This window comes from Arabidopsis thaliana, chromosome 5 (assembly GCF_000001735.4).
Source record: "Arabidopsis thaliana chromosome 5, partial sequence".
NCBI lineage: Eukaryota > Viridiplantae > Streptophyta > Magnoliopsida > Brassicales > Brassicaceae > Arabidopsis > Arabidopsis thaliana.
Window position 1 is genome coordinate 4,667,279 of NC_003076.8, and position 19,774 is coordinate 4,687,052.

Consider the following 19,774-nt stretch of genomic DNA (forward strand, 5'->3'; position numbering starts at 1 on the left):
ACTTAAAAGTTTTTAATTATTTATCTAAATGTCCAAACTTTATCACCTCAATAATTATATATAGATTTGGATATTGACTATATACATTTGTATATAATCTAATCTTTTAAAAAGTTAATAAAATACTTGGATATGATTGAAATTCTTCCCACTTATAACCTTTAATCACCAATTGTATACGGCACTAATCATCTTACTGCTTATAAAACTTTAAATTTATTTTTCTTCACACAATGTGTTGGCAAATAAGTTTATTGACAGATCAGCAAGGTAAAAAAGCATTCTGACCGTAGGATCAATAACCAGACCCACTTATAGTAACATCCGAGGGATATGATTATTTTATTCCTTTTTAATAAGATATTCATTTATTTTTGTTAAAAGCTAATAACACTTTTTCTCCTTAATTAACTGTCAATAAACTTAATTAATTTCCAGCAGTTTTGGGAATAGATATAAACCAAAAAGCATCAAACGGCTATAATTGGCGTTACAGTTTTCTTAAGAGGAGAAGGATTAGATTTAAGCGAGATTTTTTCGGATATATATATTCTCTGTTTTTCTTTAATTAAATTGTTTCGTGTTTTTGTTTCGAGTTTTCTTCATAAAGTTTTGATTTTTGTCGGGCTTCGATTTTCGGGGTCCGAGATATTCTTCTTCTTCTTCGCGATAATTTCCCCCGAGAAAACTCTTCTGGGTAAAATCATGTCCGATGGATACTATAGTTCTAAGAAGACAGACGATATCTGCGATGATGTTTGTGGACAGGTTCGTTCTGTCTCTCGTTTCCACAAATTTTCTCTAATTTCGTATTGAATCGGATTTCGATTTTTGTTCATTGTTTCGTTTCGCATTAATGAAATCGATATTCTGATACCTTTGAAATTGGATGAGAATTCGTAGTAATGTGGTTTTAAATTTTTCCGATTTCTGATTGTTTGGTAATTTTCATAGGGTTTGTGTTCTTATTCTTATGTTATTGTCGGAATTTAAGGATTGAGAGGACGATTGGATTCTGTCTCGATTGTTTTTTTTTGTCTGAATATTTGAGGCGAATGTCTCCCAAAATTTCATGAACAATTTTAGGTTTTGTTTCATGATAATCTGGGATTTTCGATTGAATTTGGTGTAATTTGTTTTAGGGTTACACTATACAAATACAATCTCTGTATAGCGTTACAAGGATTGTAATATTCTTTTCTCGATATTGGAATCTAATTTCAGATTTTTGGATTTACAATGGACTATTTTTGATTCTCTGATGTTGTGTGAAATTTTTCTGAGTATTTTCCTGGGTTGGTTTATGTTTGGCAGGATGGTTCTCGAGCAGCCAAGGCCTTCTCTAGGGTTAGATGTGTACTACGAGGATTTGATTTCAAGACATATATCTTCTTCTTCACCATTGTCCCTATTTTCATCTTTGGAGTCTATTTGCATGGTCAGAAGCTCACATATTTCTTGAGACCGCTTTGGGAATCTCCACCAAAGCCGTTTCAAACGCTACCCCATTACTACCATGAGAACGCCTCCATGGCAACACTCTGCAGTCTTCATGGCTGGAAACACCGTGAATCTCCGAGAAGGGTCTTTGATGCTGTGTTGTTCAGCAATGAAGTTGATATGCTTACTATCCGGTGGAAAGAGCTTTATCCTTACATAACACAGTTTGTGATCCTTGAATCAAACTCTACTTTCACTGGTTTGCCTAAACCTTTGGTTTTCAATGGGAATCGAGCGAAGTTCGAGTTTGCTGAGCCGAGGCTGAGTTATGGGAACATTGCAGGACGATTCAAGAAAGGAGAAAACCCGTTTGTGGAAGAAGCTTACCAGAGGATTGCATTGGATCAGCTGATCAGACTGGCTGGTATAGAAGAAGATGATCTGTTGATAATGTCTGATGTTGATGAGATTCCTAGCGCTCATACCATCAATCTGCTTAGATGGTGCGATGGATACCCACCGATTCTTCATCTTCAGTTGAAAAACTACTTATACTCATTCGAGTACTTCGTTGACAACAAAAGCTGGAGAGCTTCTATTCATCAGTACAAGCCTGGGAAGACTCGATACGCTCATTTCCGTCAAGGCAACACTCTTTTAGCAGATTCTGGTTGGCATTGCAGTTTCTGTTTCAGGCACATCAGTGAGTTTATATTCAAGATGAAAGCGTACAGTCACAATGACCGGGTCAGATTCTCTCATTATCTAAACCCAAAAAGAATACAAGATGTGATCTGTAAAGGAACTGATCTGTTCGATATGCTTCCTGAAGAGTATACGTTCAGGGAAATCATCGGGAAACTAGGTCCAATCCCGCGGTCTTATTCCGCAGTTCATCTACCAGCTCATCTGATAGAAAAAGCTGAGAGTTACAAATACTTGTTACCTGGGAACTGCATAAGGGAAAGTGGCTGATAAGGGTTTGTTCTTATCAGTCTTTGTAGTGTTAGGTAATTTGGTGGGGGAAACGGCTTATTATCAGTAGAGGGAGTGTGGAACAGAGAATGGTACAGTTTCTTGGGACTCGAGGAAGAGTGATCTGATAAGTGGAGTCTCTGGTTTCAGCATTACCTCTCTTGAGGGTATATAACAACCTTGTCTGCTTATAATCTCATACTGACCCATATGTTCCAATGTGTTCCCAGAGCTTGTTTTGGGAAGTTTTGCTGGAATAGTCTCTCTCTCTCTCTCTCTCTCTCTCTCTCTCTCTCTCTCTCTCTCTCTCTCTCTCTCTGTCTCCATCTATCTCTTTCTCTATTAACTTTCAAACTATTTTCATCATACTCTCGCTTTTAGACTGTACAATTTAGTGATTTCTTTACATTATTATCCTCTGAGATTCTTTGTAATCTTTATTTATTTTATTATTCCGCTTTCTATATTCCGTTTCATCAAACCATCACTTTCATTGAAGCTTAATGCCTAATACATTCACCAGATCCTTCATTGCAGCTTCCTATACATAAATTTTAGTAACTAAAAGAAAATCACTCGAGATCTGAAACCACTGAAACTGTATTGTCTACGTAAGCAACATAACCGCTATAGTAAACTGCTACTACAACGACAACAACAAAATACACGAAAGTTCGGAATTGCCGAATTGGTATGAATTGCGAAGAACTAAAAGATCAAATATGGTTGTAAAAACTAGAAAGGGTTCCAAGGAAAATTGAAGTGATATTCATAAACAAATTACTTGGCCTCTCTGATCGATGACAGAAACAGAAGCCAATGTGGACAGATCATACTTTACTGGCTACTTTTATCTATTTACATTCCTGCTGCTGCGCCTTTGTTCTTATTGTTTTTCTCAAAATCTTTCTTGTTTCCTTTATCAGGGAAAACGCAAGAACACGCAATTTCTTGTCTTTAGCTTCAAAACCATCCCAACCAATTCATTAAGCTGTCCTCAGAAGCAAACTGCAAAAGCCGCAAAAGATCTTAGTTTTAAGTTTCTCAATGATTTTCTAAATATATAAAGTAAGTGTGTGTGTGTTTTATGTTCTCACGGAAAGTAAATCAGGGAGAGTCCCTAATTCTGCATTCTCCAAATCTGAAACTGAAAAGTTTCCTGATCCGTAGTCAACATTTCCATGATTAGGAATCGACGAAGCTTCAATTTTCTTGGACATTAAGTTATCTTCAATAACACTCACATTCCCTCCCACTTTAGCTATTTTGTCTGATGTCGAACCAGAAGAAGCTTCTTGAATGTTCTCCAGTCCCTGATTTTACCAGAAACATAAACATACACGCAACAAGAAGAACGTCATTGATACTTGCAGAGAAAGGAACTAACCTCGGCATATGAATCAAGAACCATCTTAGAATCATCATCAAAAGCTATTTCATCCTCATCAACAGAAATCACAGGTCTAACTTGTGTAATAGTACTAGTTTTCGGTGTGCTAGGGCCACCTCGAACCCCAGAACTCTCACTCTCATCGATGGTTTTCTCCTGTTGCTTTGGTTGCTGATATGTGATCTTAGAGACAACATATTCCCCAATCTCGCCTTCTTCAGTTCCCAAATGGTACTGGTGCAAAACCCAGTTAGATTTCTCGGGTTTGAATCCCTTTCTCGCGCTCTTGTAGAGCACCATGATCTTCTTGCATCCCTTCTGGATTCCATTGAGCATCACCGGTTTGGTTTGACCAGTCTTGTGCCAGCGAACCGTATCATCCTTGAGACTAGTTGGTGTGATCCTTCTCCGCTTTCTCTGCCCATTTTGATATGCATGTGCCGTCTTGTTAAAGAAGAAGACACTAGTTCCATCTTTACTCACACCTACAAACATATTAATGAGTGATTAATTACTCAATATTAGCATCAAATTAACAGACGATTTGTCTTATTATTACCTGGAAGGTTTTGAGGGTGAGTGTAGTTGATACCAACATCTTGAGTGACTGAACATATAAAGTCTTGGATAAGAAGATGTGGTTTTAAGCCATCAATACCACACTTAGCTTCCAAATGCTCAATCACTTCCTCATCGGTTGGCTCGAATTTCACACCTTTAGGAAGGCCTGGCCATGGAGTCAGTACCTGACAAAGCAAAATAAGAAAAATACTATCTCAGTATTCACATAAACAGGGCCATAAGCTCTAGTTACATGTGTTCTATATTTGTTACTTTACATTGCTGTTGTCGATGCGGTAAGAGCAGTTAAAGCAGTTGATATAAGCTCCGCAGTCTTTAATCTGCAGAGCTGAAGACAGAGACGCATTCTTTACATTCCTTGAGATCCATGGGCCATCCACTATCCAAGTCCTGTGTAGAGTTTTCATCGGTTTAGTGTCAATAGCAAAGCTATATATACAAGGTTTAAGAAGACGGAGAAACATATTTGTGGTACTAGATTCAAGCGTTTCTTGTCAAAAACAGACAAAGATTTCAAGAATCACTAAAAATTTCTCTAGATGCTTAGGCTATGAATGGCAATAGTTCTCAAAATGAGTTTCAAGTTTTCAGTGTTTGGTTTTTGCTATAAATTCTAGTTCTTAAAAACCTTGAAGTTAAGTTGTTTAGATTCTGGTTTCTAACTAAGTGACTAAATCTTTTTTGGAACACTTGGCTTCTAAGATATGTTCTGGCTATATGTTTTCATGAACTTAAAGATAGAAAATTGATTTTTGGGGGTAAATGTAGATAGATAATATTTTTGTTTACAAAAAAAGAACTATCTGAGGAAAAAAAAAACCGAGGATTTTTTTTTTTTTTATTAGGGGTTTTTATTGGTTAAACTTTAAAACACTCAACAACTAATTTTTCTAACATTTAATGAATATAATTGTTCTGAAGGATGAAAAAATAGTTGAAATTTCGGATTTTAATTCATAATCCAGCATTAAAAAAGCAAATGTCTTTTCGAGATTTTGGAACAAAGATGAGGCTTTTCTGGTCTTTAACAATCACAAAAGACAAAGGAAAAAAAAAACGATTGATATAGATTCATCGGAATAGGCAGAGAGTTTAAGTGAACTCAAATAAAGCAAATCTGGACTATGACAAAGATCTTGACATTGGGTTTATGATATTCAAGCTTACCTTTCCATGACCTAATGACCTATAAACCAAGACCAAAGAACGACCGAGAAAGAAAGAAAGAGAGAGAGAAAACGTTTCTCCAACAGGCTAAGTAAGTAAAAAAGACCGAGAGAGCAGAGAGAAAAAAAGGTCGAGACTTTGGAGAGAGAAGTAGTATTATACGTGTGTGTTGATGAGCGGGAAATAGAGGTTCGTTTGCTTCCGAACCTAAGCTTCGAGCAAAGCTTCTCAAGAACACAACTGGCTAACGTTAGGCTCGGAGTATGTATCTTTGTGTTGACTTAGCTTGACTAGACTTTGGTCTGGATACGAACCTGAGATATGTAAGGATATTTTTCAATGCCGAAGCAGTGGAGAGCTTCGGAATTCGAGCCTAAATGGGACTTCGTAAATAAGTGGTTTTAGTAGGGCCAGGCATACCTTGATCACCAAGCCAGAAAATAACCTTATTTTAATCTTTAGTTTTTACCCCTTTTGTTGTTTACCTGATTAGACACAGTACTTATTTCAGGAAATGACCGTGACTGTTGTCTGTTGATATAAATAGTAAGAATAAAAATGACAATTTTGCGAAACTTTATAAACAGTAGGAGAGCTTTCACCCTGCTCAGGTAAATTTATCTAATCGCCTCCAATCTCCATTATAGATACAAATAAATCACTTGGTTGTCAAGCAAAAAAAAGATACATATGCTTTAGGCAGAGTAAATAAATACTCGCTTATATCCTTATCTTGTAAAGTTGTAATAGAAAAAGATGGATTAAAGTAAGATTTGATGACCTTTTTCAATTATAAATATTTCTAGAAGCCGATTAATTCTTTTTTTGCAATATCTTTATAATTTTTTTGTTGGAATTATTATATTTAAAAGGAAAAACTAATTTAAAAGCATACGAATATGTAAACAATTTATAAGACAAAATATATATACGTGTTAATACAGTCCTCTACAATATTTAGAAGATATAAATTGATTATTGACTAAAGATTACAGGCTTACAACTATTTGTCACTTGCGTGTCCAATATTAGTTATATATTTATTGCATACGAAAACAAACAAAAATGTCGTTGTAGTATAGTGGTAAGTATTCCCGCCTGTCACGCGGGTGACCCGGGTTCGATCCCCGGCAACGGCGATTATCCTTTTAACCTTATTTCATATTTTACGTGGGCTTTGTAAGAAGATTAAGAATCCGCGAGCCTTCTTTCTTAGGCCCATATCGTTTTGGGGAATCCCTACAAGGTGCCTAATTTATCGTTTCTGAAGAATACAAGTAATCTATGTTCATGAAGATTCAAGAGAACGATTGAGTGACTAATGGCGAGTTTGATCGCTTGAAAATCAAATGCAGAAGAAGAGTTGTTGACCGTCACACACAGAAGTCAGAAGACAGAATGATCATGAAGAAGACGATTCAATATAAGACTCATGTTTCCGGGTGAACCATAATACATATTAATAAGTCCCTGACCGCCACACAGAAGGCAACGTTACAAAATACTACATTTGCCTATCTTTCTGTGTGCCTGTCAGAAACTCACAAAGGGCAATAGCTCCAAACAAAATCATATCATATCAGATTTGTTTGGGCATCAATCGCTTTATCCATGAAGACGATCAAAATATAAGACTGATGATGTTTCCAAGTTTGATTTCATATATATTATCAGTAATCCCCATAAAGAACCTTACGTGGATCGAGCTGACCGCTGCAGTAGCTTGAGGAGACGATAGAGAGTTCTTGTCTTCCTTTCCACTCTTCATGTGGCTTCAACACAATTGGGCTTTCTATAGCACCAGAATCTACACACAGCATTGTTGTGTAATCCTCATCTCCCATATCTGCAATACTCTTGGCCTTCTTGTCCCAAGGGTTCCACACAGCTGCTCATACCAAAGATACCACCAACATATAAGAAACAAACTTCACATTTTGTTTACCCATTGGATCAAGGGGAAAAACAAATTCTTACGCACCTGCATTTGGCATGCCTTCCTTTCGCAACTCGATAGTTCTTTTCCTCTCATGATCTATGATGGCAATCTTTGTCGGCGTGTTCAAGTACACTTTATCAACCTACAGGGTTTACTGACGATACATTAGATTCTGCTTGTAGAGAAGTTTTAGCGAAAAACAAAAGGCATTCGTGTGCGTCACATTACCTCGCCGTCAAAGGTAATTGCATCTGCCTGCTCCGTGAATCTTTCTCTACGCATCAAGTTGTCCAGATAATCAAGCGTCTCCAGACCCTCAACCCGAACTTCACTGCAAATTGTATGCCATGCGATGTTTACTTAGCAAAAGGTGTTTTAAAGAATTTCTTTGATTAGAGAGAGGTTAAGAAGCAACCCGAGACAAGAACAATAGCTTTGACCATGATGATGATTTAAATGACGATACAGATAAATGGAGGAAAGGCGACATACCTTATATCGGATACATATAAGTAGTTACGAAGTGAAAACATAAAGGAAAATGCCTTTGTGTCAGTGTTCCTCACACGCGGGATTATTGTAAGTTTTCCAGGACTGATAGATATGCGAACACGAAGTTCAAAGCTGCAACGAAGTAGGCAGAGAAAGATTATGTCGATGAGATTGAAATGGACTAAGAGAGATATCAACTGTACACACCTATGAGGCCATATCTTCAAATCATCTTCAGTAGACTTCAATACTAAATCAACAGTTGATTGCTGGTTAGCCGGAGGCAGAGGTGAAGGATCATTATCAAGTGACCAGAATCTGTTACGGGCAAATCCATGTCGCTCAAGTGCACCAAAATTTCCAAACTTCAAAGACGACAAAACATGGTTGATTGCGGCAGAGGGAAAAATTAGTCAGTGTAACTTAAAATGATCGGAAAGATATCTAACCTGTGGAAAGCTGATAGGTAACCCTCCCCTGATCGCCTTTGGTGGCTTCAATTGCGCCTAAGTGAAACATAGTGAACAGAAAACATTATCAATGGATTTCAATTCCATACTCAACAACTCATTTTTTTCAACTCTAAAAGCACAATTTACAAATGATCTGACACATGCTGCAAAACAAAAAGCTTGTTAAGAAGAAAAAAGGATTGATCATTCATCTCTATCAACATGTAAGAGTATACATACCTTGGTGCTCATATAAAGCAACTTCTCTCTCCTTTCGTTTTTCCAAGAAACCACTTGCCCTCCATACAAAAGCACCTGAAACCATTATCCAGCCCACAAAAAATGTAACTTGACAAAGTTTTCGAGAAAATTAGCACATGTTTTTCAATGAGACTCCATCAAGCTAAACCCTCTCTAATCCAAACAACAACATTAGTGAAAGCATCAACATTTAAGCTCAAAGTACTAAACTACTAAACATCAAATCTTCTCAGATTACCACCATGATGCTATGAGAAAAAAAAACTCATTTAGGGTAAAAATTGAAGAAGAGAAGAGAGGGAAAGAGTAAAAACCTCAGCAGTTGATCCGGCAGGGTCGGTCAAAAGAATGCGAGAAGAGCCATCACGATCATTGACTACATTTAAAGGCATCGATTTGGGCCTAATTAACCTCGATCTTATTCCCCTCACGAATGGGTTCACTTTCCCTTTCTTCCACTCCAGCTTCACCACCCACAAACAAAAAAACCCAGATGCATGCATTATCAATAAATTAATTTATACACGAATTAGAGAATTAAAAAATAAATTAATGGTCATTCATAACATAGGAATATAAAATTGGGAACACGAATTAGAGAGAAACAAACAAAAATTTCAACAAACACACCACTGAACTCGAACGCGACTGGGAGACAGAGAGATCGAGAGTGATACGAAGAAAGAGAGAGAGAGACTGTTGATGTTTGTTGAAAATACTGACCTTGATTGATCGAATATTGGCTTTGATTCTTTCTCAGAGATTTGGGTTTTGAGTCCGGAGCTTGATGAAGAAGAAGAAGGCCATTGTGCGCATTTGTAGTTGTTCTCTGCATCAGCATTAGCGTCGATACTCTGCCACGTGTGCATTTGTCTAATAAATAATTTTGTTTTAAAGAGCAGCAAATATTTTAATTTCGCATTGAAGTAATTTTCTCTCAAACTCTGTATTTATTTATTTCTTAAATAATAACCTTTTTTATATATTTTTTGTGTGCAAAACTCTTTTTTATATATATAAGAACATGTTTAAGGGATTTTTTTTTTTTTTTGTTTTACATGCTTTTCTATAATCATGCATTTATTTTTTAAAATATTTGTGATGCCATGTTTTTATAATTATTATTTGAAAATTTAGAACAAAAACAAATAATGTTTTACTATCAAAGGTAGTCATGACAAACAGAAATTTAAAAAAATATGTAATTTTAGCTTTCAATTTCCAAACCATATATATATAGAGATCAAATTACCAATAAAGCCAAATCCTAAAGGAGGACGAATTTTATAATTTCGAATCTTTTTTTTGGGTTTGTGGGGTTATATATAAAAATATTATATATTCATACGCATCAATATCACAATTCTAAATTTGAATAGACATTTAAAACAACATGCAATGGATCAATTTTGTTTTCTTCAGTACCAATTGGTAAGGATTTGGCTTTTGATTAACGCTAGCTACATTACGCTAGAGGAGAACATCGAATCAACATTATTAAACTAATAAGTATTATTTATGTTGATCTATACTATATGATTCTAAATTGAATGTGAATAACCGATGGATTCACATTAACTAGAATATTAGCCATTCAATATGCAAGGAAATGGTGGGGGCTGGAAAATGCATTCTTCTTTCTTTCTTGTTTCTTAAATAAAAGAATAATCTTATCAAATATCACAAACTGATAAATTAAAAGCAAGAAAAAAGTAAGTAAACCGAAAGAGTATATGCCAAGTCCAGAATTACGGATGTAGCTTTTTGGAAGAAAAATGTTACGTGGCTCATTTACAGATATATTAATTACCACTAGGTTTTAAGGGATTAAGAGTACGAAGCTGATTAGCTGTTTTGCACTCAGAATTACGGTGGTTTAATTAGATTTATGCGATGTTTGGTGCGCATGGACCGACGTTATTGCTTTCACTCTTTTTGAATGAATCTGCTATGGTAGATGTGCATAGGGAATGAGTGTGAAGCTATGAGTGTTTTTGATGATGTTACTGATTCCTATTAGTACATCGTGGTACATACACTATTGGTTGCAATAAGATGGTGGTAACAATTATTCCTAAGAAGAAGTCTCTCTTTCTGTGAAACAGTACATGGTTTTATATATACAAGATCTGGAATGCAACCAGGGGGTTATGTGCTGAGTTTGGAAATCATCTCTTCTACCAACTTCAACATGGTTCCAGGTATTCGCTCTCCTTCTTGATCAATCTCCCGCATAATTTGCTCAACAATCTCAATCTTTGACTGTTTGTTTTTGATGACATAGCCAGAGCAGTCCCTTAGTAGTAGCAGTAGCTCTCTAGCCATTTCTTTAGCCCTCCGTGTCCCGTCTACGCTCACTTGAAGCAATCCAGGCATCACTCCTTCTCTAAGTATCATTCCTCGGTTTGTCTCTCTGTCGTTGTTGCATATACCAAGTAGTATTCCCACGGCATGCTCTTTACACTGTGCTGACCCTTCTTCAATGGCTTCCACCAGAACCCCAATTGCTCCACCGATGCTGGAAACAGATTCTGGTGAATGAGAAATTATGTTTTCAAGCAAAGCTACTGCCTTATCAGCCAATTCGGAAGATTTATCGCAAAAGTTGATGACTTGAAGCAAAGCATATGGTGCTCCCGAAGCTATAACCAGGGGAACAATCTGATGGAGAGTAGATAGATTTTGTAGTGTTGCTATGCCATCAACCTTGGCCTGGATGGTAAGTCTATCGAGCCCAATAAGTCCAACTAAAAGCTGAACCAACCTGGTTGATGCCATCTTAACCTTGTTTTTGTTGCAGGAAGAGAGAATCAGAAGAAATGCCATGGCCAATTCAAGAACTACCATCTTCGTTTCTGACTGGAGAATTTCTAGCAACGTTGGTACTGCGCCAGATTTCACAATTCGGACTTTGTTCCTGTAAGTTCGGTAATAAACACAATTATTATTATTTTGCCTGTTACTACCGCACATGAATAGTTAAACACAGATAGAAACACAAACCTTTCACTGCCAAAGGCAAGGCTGAGTAATGCAGATAGAGCAACCTCTGTTGTGATACAGTCTTGAGATTGTAACATCGAGAGCAAAGGAGAAATGATCTCTCTTTCTGCCAATTTTTGTCTTTGCTTCCTGCTTAGATTAGTCAGCTCTATAGCTGCTTCTATTTGAGACTCTCTGTTACCGCTAAGAAGACTCTCTACCACAATCTCCTCCATTGCAGCACTCTTCTTCCTATCTGTAATTTTGGTTAATAACTTCACTTGGAAGAAGAGTGAGGGAAGTTGTGGTGGTGATTGGTGAAGTAAATATATTAGAAAAAACAAACATAGAAAATTTGGTTGCTTTAACAAGCAATGTTAGGCTTTTTTTTTGGGCATCCATTGTTTCATGTTGAAGCAAACTCACCTAAAGCTTCTTTTTTTTTAACTGTATGTTTATTTATTTTTTGTTCTTTTTGTTTCTGTAGCTTAAAACCCCATTTGGGAAAGTAAGTATCTGTTTGAATATTTTGTTCTTGATTGATTGATCTATCCAATGTTGATTCCAGTAGATTGAACCTTTAACTTTCCTCATGTAGAAGCAAGGTAAGCTTATCTGCATTATCCAGAGTCATTGATCCCAAGAGATTATATTATTCAAGCAATGTGACAGGATAGTTTTATTTTCCTCTGCAAATTTCTGTTTTCCATTCTAGTTGACCTTGTATATTTATCTTATTATAGTGTATTTTTTCCACGTTATTATAATTTGATTAATTAGATTTTCTTTGAACTGGGTCTTTAGCTCTCAACAATAGCTATACTGTTTGATATGAATATGTGTCTCTTTCTTGATTTAAACGCTTATGAGATTTCTAATAATTATGTCTAACTTTTCTTTAATAATTTCTAACGAATGCAAATCAGTTGTCTTCAATATAATAAACTGACAAATGATACGCATGTATAGAATTTAAAAACATTTCATCTAACGTGAATCACCTGATACAAAATGAAATGATTTAAAGATCTTAAGTTTATAAATTGCAAAAATAATGACCATCACGTGAAAAATAATATTTGGGTGTGTTTTTTATATTTTAGTCGTCTATAAATGCAAAATTTTCAATAGAAAATAACATATTTTTTTATTTTAATGTTTTACATCCTTCTCTTTTGGTTAGGACAGGAATATGATCAAGTTTCTATCCCCATTGGTCCCTAGTTCGAATATGTGTGTAAGAAAAAAGTGCTTAAATTTTCTTCGGTTACAAGTATGGAATTCAGAAATACGTACAGTATATACATTTTTAAAATTATATATTTCCAACGAAAACTATACAATATACAACTTGTTATCAAATAAACTTGCTGACTAAAATACATTGTAAACGATACCGAGTTTGTAAATTGTAAGAACGTCTCCAACTAGAAAATTCCCATTCAAGTCTATTATTGTTACCATTTTTTAGTAATTATTAGGTAGATAAGATTATTTCTTTAGGCGTACTCATGCATCAAGAAAAAAAAGAGATCAAATATTATAAAATTGAAATGTACTTTTGATATTCTATGTTGTACAGCGCCGTTGTCTTTAAGAAAATCATTGTCTTACTCTTACATTATTCATGTAACAAAGTTAAGACGTACGCAATAGATTCATAAAATTTAGTCTAAAACTTCAGTATAGTTGGACGTATAAAAATCAAAATCAAAACTTTTTAAAAAATTTGGAAGTACATGTCGCGAAAGACTAATGATGATGATACATAACTTAAGAAAAAGCCTTCTGAAGAAACAGAAATGTAAACAAAAATATAAAAACAAGTTATCATGATGATGGTTGAGTATCATTCAACCTTTTCTTGCGCTGCTCGATTATTTCAACACCTGATCTCTTCCTTGACTGCGAAATCTGCAGATACCATTTCACAATACACCAAATTAACATCAACTTACAAACACTAAGAGACCCTTTCATTGCTATGCTCTTACAGACCTATAGAAACTATATAAAAAAAAAAAAAATGGTAAATGTAAATGGGTACATACCTTCATGGCATCGTAGAGCTTCCTCTTCTTACGGGACATCAACACTTTGGGCATATCAGCGTCCTCTTGAGCTATTTGCATAGCATCCGGAACTGATTCTTCACCCTCACCTTCAGCCAACACAGGCGCTACAACATCCTTACTTCCATTTATTTCCATCTTCAGTTCCTCATGGTATTGCTTCTCCTGCGCCGCCATCTACATAAAATAACCCACAAAGTTAACAACTTAATCAACGCATACAAAAGTTTGACAGGCTTGAATTGCTTATATATCAGCAAAGTCAAACCTTCTTCTTGTTCTTTGCAGCTTCGGCTTCCTCCGCACGACTCATAACACCAGCGTACAATAAATTTTGAGGATCTTCAAGATCCTCTTTCCCAACACCTGGCAATGGAAGCACTTCGTTTCTTGCTGCTGCCTGTAGTCTTTTGATGGTTTCGGCATAATCAGGAACGTATCCTTCTGCTTCATTGTCCACAAATGGTGACAAGTGTGGCGGTGGAATTCTGCTTGTAGAAAAGCACACAATACATATACAAACAGCTGAGTAAAACAAAACATGGTAGTGAAAAAAGAAATAAGCAAAGTCTTCGAGTGTGTTACCTTCCGACCAAGTACTTTTCAGTTGGCAAGATTATGCGAGCATTCACACAGTCATAGATCCACTGTGGTTGCACATATACCCTAGAAAGGTACAAATGGCCAGCGCTTGGCTTATCGATGATCTACAGAAGTATAATGTATGTTCTTGAGACTATCTATCTAGACACAATCGTAATATTAATAATCAAGCTAAATAGCTTACATGATGTGTAATACTCTCATCATCCTCCTTGAAAGGTGCACCTTCTCCTTCCCAAGACACCATCCCACCAAAAGCAGTAATCACCAATTGCAGGGACTCTCTTGGAACCTACACAAGTATACAAAATTATTATACAATAGACAGGCCCCAGTCATGAAACAATTTAATGATCTTCTAGGTCACTGTGAGGAGACACTCAAGAACACAGATCTTCCAAATATCAAAACATGGAATGCAATTTACAATCATTGACACAACTTTGGTTAGGACTACACAGTAGTTCTAGGTTCCCTCACCACTAAGTACGTATAAGAATCATTTTTTTTTTAAATGCCGTTACTTACAAATGGTTTGTCTTTAAGTAAGAGTCTTTGAACATTATAGACATGTCAGAGATTTAGGCTATAGAAAAATTACCATTTTATTTGGTAAATTACTGAATCAGTTTAGTAGCAAATGAGTATGTTTTGTCCATAACAGTTAAAATTTGCCAATGATTTACTATTTTAGAACAAAATTCAGTGATAAGAAGTGGCTCAGAAAGAATGAATCAAAAAGATACCTCACGGCTCAAGAAAAACTTCAGATCCTTGAAGAGTGACTTGCACACTCTTGTTTCTTCATCCTCTTCAACCTCTTTATTGTTATCTGCAACCAGATGCATCAATGCTCCAGGCTCACTTGAAGGCAGCTGGTGCTGAAGCTGTGCAAGTCTAAGTTCAGACTCTTCACGGTCATTTGACTGTGAGCTAAATGAAGCATCAACTTTGGGTTCCACCGCCATGCCTCTGGAGCTGGCATCTATGTATCTAGACAGTGCATAGAGATCTGCAACATTGAAGACATAAACAAATATATATTAATCAGAGTAATAGGTGACACGTTCTAATGGTTACATATGAACTCCCATATGAAAGATATCTCTTGAGGAAAATAATTGCTTCTTGGAGGAGGACAACGTACCTGCAGCCAAAGCCTCCAACCGAGAGTCAAGGATTGGCGGGTATTTAACATTCAGAGAATGGTAAAGCTTGAAGTTAATAAAGGCAAGAAGAGTCTGCATCAAAAGGTGAATGAAAATTTGTCAGCAAAAGTCCAAACATTAAATTATTAAGGAAAAGGGGGAATGAATAGATATTAGAAGTTCTCACCTCGTAAAATTCCAAGAAGGTAAGCAGGACACCAAAGTCAACATCATTTGTAAAAACTTGTTGGATTGCATGAGGGGTCAACCAAGTGATCTTTTGACCTTCTATTTCAGCCTATCAAGATAATATTACCAAAGTTTCATTAAAGAGGAAGTAATCTACTAATCCCATTATAAGCTCTCAAGATAAAGTAAAACAATACCTGATAGTAAATACCCTTGACAGACACAAACACTTTACGTAACGCATGAGAACGTGAAATGTAAGCTTGCCATTCATGGGTCAATCTGATTCACAAAAGAAGCACAGAGTCAGATTAAAAATATGAAACTAAAAGAAGCCGTCAATAAGTCAAGACACAAGGGTCCAAGAGAAAGTATAAGATTCTGACCTTCGACAGTTGTGGACTCGCTTAACTTCAAGATTTTCCCTGTCTGATGCAGGTAACACCGCAAAAAGATGAACCATAGTGAGACAGTCATCCAAGTCTCGCAGTGCATCAATAAATGTTGGATACCTAAACATTAATAACATAAATAGAAATGAGAGTTAACAGTCTAAAACTCATGGATGTTCAAACACAACTGTATAATAAATTCAAGTGTGTCAAGCAAACCTCTCACGGATCAATCTATCAAGCTTGTAAGTAGGTTGGCGGGTGAGCAGAAGGCGTGCAAGCTCCTCGTTTTTCTTGGCCTTGGCTTTTTTGACCTTCTTTTGGTATGTTTTGATTTCCCTAAACTTCTCAAGAAGAGGCTCGTGCATGAGGAAAGCAATGTCCTTGACATGGTAGTAAGTGTGATGGTTTCCCTTAATCTTCTTCTTTGGTTCTCGGGGAAATATACCTTTGACAATACATAGTCTCCTGAAATACATAATCGGCAGGTACAATAATAACAAATTAGTCACCTACTGATAACCAGAGAATTTCTAAGTAAAAACCTAGCTAGGAACATAACACAATCTCGATATCAATTCTAAGATAAATTGACAAAACACGAAGCATCTGAAAAAAACCTAGTGCACACATATGCTTGTCCGAACAATAACTCGAAGAAAAACAGTGAAAAGTTGAAGGATAAAGAAGAAAGAGAGTGAACCTGAATAGATTCAAGTTAACTTGAAGATGTTTAAGAGCTTGCGACCTGGTCATATACCTAGCCGCATTTCCTTCCTTCTTTTTCCCCTACAAATGACAAACATAACCAAATTCATCTCAGAAACAAGAAAGAACCAGCTCCAAAGTTTTTCGAGCAAAGGGAAAGACGAAAATAGATTACAACAGTTGTTGAACAACGAATATTGGGGAGAATAGAGCTTCAATCAAAGAGAAACACTCACCGTTGGTCTGTAATGCTTCGGCATGGTGAAAACGCCACCAGAGAAGGAACGAGAGACGCGGAGAGGAAAAAGAGAGACAGAGAATTAGGGTTTTAGCCAAAACGATTTGTTAAAAGTCGGGGTACAAGAGGACGATATAATGGGCTTCTTATGACCTATTTGACTTCTTCTCAGGTTTATTATACCATGGGCTTTTAAGGCCCAATATGCTCATTGTTGTTTGTTCTTCTGGGTTTTTTATTAGGATCATGGTTCGTGAAATCTTTTCCAGTTTACGTGAACATTGATGTATGTATTCATCCATATCTTTTTTACGTAAAATAAGAGTAAATAGTCATTAAAGAAAACATATTGTAACCATCTAGACTCAAATTCATAAACTCTAAATTTGATTAACATACTACTGCTTCCAAATTTTTCTAATTGTCAACATTAAAAAACGATACACAAGTGCATAATGGAAACATATATGTCGTCACTGTTGTTGATCGGTAGGAGGATCGGCGGGGGCTGGTGATTCACCGTCGTTTGGGATCCAGAATGTGAGAACCGTAGAAGCAGCAACGAACATGGCTCTACGTGGTGCCCATTTCAGACACGACACTACTCCTATGTTGTTCTCCCACCTCGCCACCTGCTTTTTACACAAAATCCCCACTAAAATTTAAATACTGTGAAAGCATAACGCAAAAATAGTATCTACAACTTTATAAATTATTCATCACTTTTAAGTGAATCAGTGTCCTAGTGGTGTTGATTATTCTGCACTTTACCTCAGATGGGTTCTCGATGTTCCACGCATGTAAGGTTCCATCACCTGAACCTGTATCCGAAAAAGAAAACTAAGCTGATTAAATTTGAATATTGTGTAGATGAGTCATGATAAAAGATCATCTAGGAACGCGTATTACCTGACAGAACATACTTGCCATCTGGTGTGAAGGTGGCCTCTATGGGTGTACCCTGTGAAGGCTCCAAACTAAAACCACATTTCTGCAAAATAACATACCGTCTTTTACCAACTTGAAACCTAACGTTCTGTCTTCTTCAGGTGAAAGATAGAGAACGTGATTACCTTCTCTCCACGATATGCATCAAGAACGTAGATATTGTTATTTGTAGTCGTTAGGAGCATGGATTTCCCATCGTTGCTGAATTTTATATCGTTAACCTCAGCAGTATCCCCACCCACCAGAAATGTGTCAAAGGGACCCTACATAAGAGATCAATTGGGTTTAGAAGTTAGAACTAACAAGAGCAGTCATGCGTAAGGCTGTGTGAATCATTGTAAGAAGCTAACCTTGTCATAACACCTGGAATCAAATAATTTAACAGCACCTCCTTCCATTGCAATTGCAAACACAAGGCCTTGTTGGTCATACGCAACTGCAGGTCTACCACGTAGATGTAGAATTCCCTATTGACTAAAAGGGTAAGCATAGATCATGAAACCATATAAATTCACAGAGAGAGTATTAAGGTAAAGAGCCTAAATATTCTCAATGTTTCGTGGTTCCAGCATCTTCATCAAGTTTAACTTTCAAGGTGATATATCACGAGGTTTTTGCTAACAAAAAGAAAAAGGCACTTTTCTCATTAAAACTCTAGCATATTAAGACTTATTCCATCTAGCCTTCTCAGAGTGTAAAACTATAGAAACCAACCTGGCAGGCATTTACACGAAGATCCCAGAGTCTAACACTTCGGTCGAGAGAACCAGACATGAAGCTATCATTTATAGGAGACATACAAAGTGATACAACCCTGAAACAGAAGAACATTTTCCATCATCAATGTACATACTAGTAAAATCCAAATTCACAATTCCAGAGGTTATAAGCAGACCTGTCTTTATGCCCTTTAAAGTAGCGTAGGATCCGATTATCATACATTGAGAGATATCTCAAGGATTCTGGTACACAAAAACAAGTATACAAGTAAGTAATAATCCACCACCGCTTTGATTATCCAATCTCAAGCAAGAGAAAAGGAGGACTCACCACCAGTGGACTCCAAATTGTATCGAGAAGAGCAAATTAGAGAGCTAGGATGATGGGTAAAGCATACACGATCGGTGCCATGTTTCTTATGGTATGTAATCTTCAGCTGTCTAACAAACATCCATACAAATTGAATATTTCAGTCTTCTTTTTGCTCCACAAGAATTTCAACTAATCGGTTAATCAAAAAGCTTCTTCTTGATTCCTTAAGTAACCTAGTTTCTCTAGAACTTGACCAGATAAGTATAAAACCTAAAAACAGGAAGGAAGAACTGACTTAGCGTTGGCGATATCGAAGAGGCGAAGTGAATCATCTTCGCTGGATGTGACCAATAGATCATCAGTCCTATGGAAACCCACCGAATGTATCTTCCCTCCCTGTGTAAAACCAACACCGAGAAATTGAACGGATTAATCTCGGAAGCTGGATTCCACCAAAGTTTAATCCGAAATCAAATGAGATTACAAAAAGAGAAAAATTCGTTCGTACAAAATCAGAGAAGACTGCGCCCATGGCCATCCTGCGAACCAGTCCGTCGTCTAGCTCCGTCAACGACATCGTCAAGCTGGATTATCAGTGAAGCACGAGAAAAATCCGAGGACGAGAGAGGGAGAGGGGCAAGGGAACGAGAGAGAGAACTAAAGAGTTTAGTGGGTTTCGCGGGTTACTAAACGCAGCCGTTTTAGTTTTAAGAATTGGGATAACAAAAGAAAAACATCTTGTCGTTCAGTTCTAGTCATAAAAA

General features: G+C 36.6%; 7 protein-coding genes and 1 non-coding gene across 12 annotated transcripts; 3 read left to right on the top strand and 5 right to left on the bottom strand.

Annotated features, from left to right (window-relative positions):
* The first annotated feature begins 495 nt into the window (after nt 1-495).
* On the top strand, nt 496-2,935 carry AT5G14480 (beta-1,4-N-acetylglucosaminyltransferase family protein). Its single transcript, NM_121452.4, has 2 exons — nt 496-768; nt 1,315-2,935. Exons 1-2 carry the CDS (start codon nt 706-708, stop codon nt 2,413-2,415), a joined length of 1,164 nt encoding a protein of 387 aa, NP_196952.1. The 5' UTR covers nt 496-705; the 3' UTR covers nt 2,416-2,935.
* A 75-nt stretch (nt 2,936-3,010) lies between these two features.
* NAC085 (NAC domain containing protein 85) lies at nt 3,011-5,680 on the bottom strand (the record flags this gene model as incomplete). Of its 4 annotated transcripts, none has more annotated exons than NM_001343338.1 (5): nt 3,011-3,423; nt 3,513-4,290; nt 4,365-4,551; nt 4,645-4,777; nt 5,555-5,606. In NM_001343338.1, the coding sequence occupies 4 exons, from the start codon at nt 5,560-5,562 to the stop codon at nt 3,773-3,775; spliced, it is 846 nt and encodes a 281-aa protein (NP_001330342.1). The 4 variants fall into 4 exon arrangements, with proteins under 4 accessions (NP_001330342.1, NP_001330343.1, NP_001330344.1 ...); NM_001343339.1 differs by lacking the exon at nt 5,555-5,606 and having other exon boundaries at nt 3,283-3,423; nt 3,513-3,728; nt 3,803-4,290; nt 4,645-4,794; NM_001343340.1 differs by lacking the exon at nt 3,011-3,423 and having other exon boundaries at nt 3,501-3,728; nt 3,803-4,290; nt 5,555-5,680.
* Nucleotides 5,681-6,621: 941 nt separating this feature from the next.
* Nucleotides 6,622-6,693, top strand: AT5G14495. The gene has a single exon. It is a non-coding gene; the product is annotated as a tRNA-Asp (tRNA).
* Nucleotides 6,694-6,934: 241 nt separating this feature from the next.
* AT5G14500 (aldose 1-epimerase family protein) lies at nt 6,935-9,594 on the bottom strand. Of its 2 annotated transcripts, NM_121454.3 has the most exons (9): nt 9,422-9,594; nt 9,013-9,162; nt 8,678-8,752; nt 8,435-8,491; nt 8,193-8,350; nt 7,986-8,117; nt 7,722-7,824; nt 7,536-7,635; nt 6,935-7,442 (listed from the first exon to the last, which is right to left on the bottom strand). In NM_121454.3, exons 2-9 carry the CDS (start codon nt 9,088-9,090, stop codon nt 7,225-7,227), a joined length of 921 nt encoding a protein of 306 aa, NP_568301.1. In that variant the 5' UTR covers nt 9,091-9,162; nt 9,422-9,594; the 3' UTR covers nt 6,935-7,224. The 2 variants fall into 2 exon arrangements, with proteins under 2 accessions (NP_568301.1, NP_001331998.1); NM_001343341.1 differs by having other exon boundaries at nt 6,955-7,442; nt 7,986-8,350; nt 9,422-9,554.
* Nucleotides 9,595-10,646: 1,052 nt separating this feature from the next.
* On the bottom strand, nt 10,647-12,039 carry AT5G14510 (ARM repeat superfamily protein). Its single transcript, NM_121455.3, has 2 exons — nt 11,702-12,039; nt 10,647-11,615 (listed from the first exon to the last, which is right to left on the bottom strand). The coding sequence occupies exons 1-2, from the start codon at nt 11,914-11,916 to the stop codon at nt 10,847-10,849; spliced, it is 984 nt and encodes a 327-aa protein (NP_196955.1). The 5' UTR covers nt 11,917-12,039; the 3' UTR covers nt 10,647-10,846.
* On the top strand, nt 10,727-12,317 carry AT5G14515 (uncharacterized protein; the record flags this gene model as incomplete). Its single annotated transcript, NM_001343342.1, has 7 exons — nt 10,727-10,899; nt 10,983-11,101; nt 11,195-11,417; nt 11,499-11,617; nt 11,969-12,002; nt 12,168-12,188; nt 12,279-12,317. Exons 3-7 carry the CDS (start codon nt 11,394-11,396, stop codon nt 12,315-12,317), a joined length of 237 nt encoding a protein of 78 aa, NP_001330521.1. The 5' UTR covers nt 10,727-10,899; nt 10,983-11,101; nt 11,195-11,393.
* Nucleotides 12,318-13,261: 944 nt separating this feature from the next.
* AT5G14520 (pescadillo-like protein) lies at nt 13,262-17,194 on the bottom strand. Its single transcript, NM_121456.4, has 13 exons — nt 17,029-17,194; nt 16,788-16,873; nt 16,304-16,552; nt 16,079-16,204; nt 15,890-15,974; nt 15,691-15,801; nt 15,503-15,596; nt 15,102-15,367; nt 14,540-14,647; nt 14,338-14,459; nt 14,021-14,240; nt 13,732-13,929; nt 13,262-13,594 (listed from the first exon to the last, which is right to left on the bottom strand). Exons 1-13 carry the CDS (start codon nt 17,050-17,052, stop codon nt 13,511-13,513), a joined length of 1,773 nt encoding a protein of 590 aa, NP_196956.1. The 5' UTR covers nt 17,053-17,194; the 3' UTR covers nt 13,262-13,510.
* A 124-nt stretch (nt 17,195-17,318) lies between these two features.
* On the bottom strand, nt 17,319-19,745 carry AT5G14530 (Transducin/WD40 repeat-like superfamily protein). The gene is made up of 10 exons (NM_121457.3): nt 19,519-19,745; nt 19,306-19,406; nt 19,029-19,138; nt 18,874-18,940; nt 18,693-18,792; nt 18,329-18,445; nt 18,104-18,241; nt 17,940-18,021; nt 17,802-17,851; nt 17,319-17,662 (listed from the first exon to the last, which is right to left on the bottom strand). The coding sequence occupies exons 1-10, from the start codon at nt 19,585-19,587 to the stop codon at nt 17,504-17,506; spliced, it is 993 nt and encodes a 330-aa protein (NP_196957.1). The 5' UTR covers nt 19,588-19,745; the 3' UTR covers nt 17,319-17,503.
* Between the last annotated feature and the right edge of the window lie 29 nt (nt 19,746-19,774).

Coding starts and splice junctions, on each gene's coding strand:
- AT5G14480 (NM_121452.4), top strand. CDS start 706: ATGTCCGATGGATACTATAGTTCTAAGAAGACAGACGATATCTGCGAT. Junction 769..1,314: donor GCGATGATGTTTGTGGACAG/GTTCGTTCTGTC, acceptor TATGTTTGGCAG/GATGGTTCTCGAGCAGCCAA.
- AT5G14500 (NM_001343341.1), bottom strand. CDS start 9,090: ATGCCTTTAAATGTAGTCAATGATCGTGATGGCTCTTCTCGCATTCTT. Junction 8,753..9,012: donor CTGCCGGATCAACTGCTGAG/GTTTTTACTCTT, acceptor TAATGGTTTCAG/GTGCTTTTGTATGGAGGGCA. Junction 7,636..7,721: donor CAATTACCTTTGACGGCGAG/GTAATGTGACGC, acceptor TAAACCCTGTAG/GTTGATAAAGTGTACTTGAA.
- AT5G14510 (NM_121455.3), bottom strand. CDS start 11,916: ATGGAGGAGATTGTGGTAGAGAGTCTTCTTAGCGGTAACAGAGAGTCT. Junction 11,616..11,701: donor CTTGCCTTTGGCAGTGAAAG/GTTTGTGTTTCT, acceptor CCGAACTTACAG/GAACAAAGTCCGAATTGTGA.
- AT5G14520 (NM_121456.4), bottom strand. CDS start 17,052: ATGCCGAAGCATTACAGACCAACG. Junction 16,553..16,787: donor GTTAACTTGAATCTATTCAG/GTTCACTCTCTT, acceptor TATGTATTTCAG/GAGACTATGTATTGTCAAAG. Junction 16,205..16,303: donor GATAGATTGATCCGTGAGAG/GTTTGCTTGACA, acceptor ATTAATGTTTAG/GTATCCAACATTTATTGATG.
- AT5G14530 (NM_121457.3), bottom strand. CDS start 19,587: ATGTCGTTGACGGAGCTAGACGACGGACTGGTTCGCAGGATGGCCATG. Junction 18,941..19,028: donor CAATTTGGAGTCCACTGGTG/GTGAGTCCTCCT, acceptor TTTGTGTACCAG/AATCCTTGAGATATCTCTCA. Junction 18,793..18,873: donor TTTAAAGGGCATAAAGACAG/GTCTGCTTATAA, acceptor CTTCTGTTTCAG/GGTTGTATCACTTTGTATGT.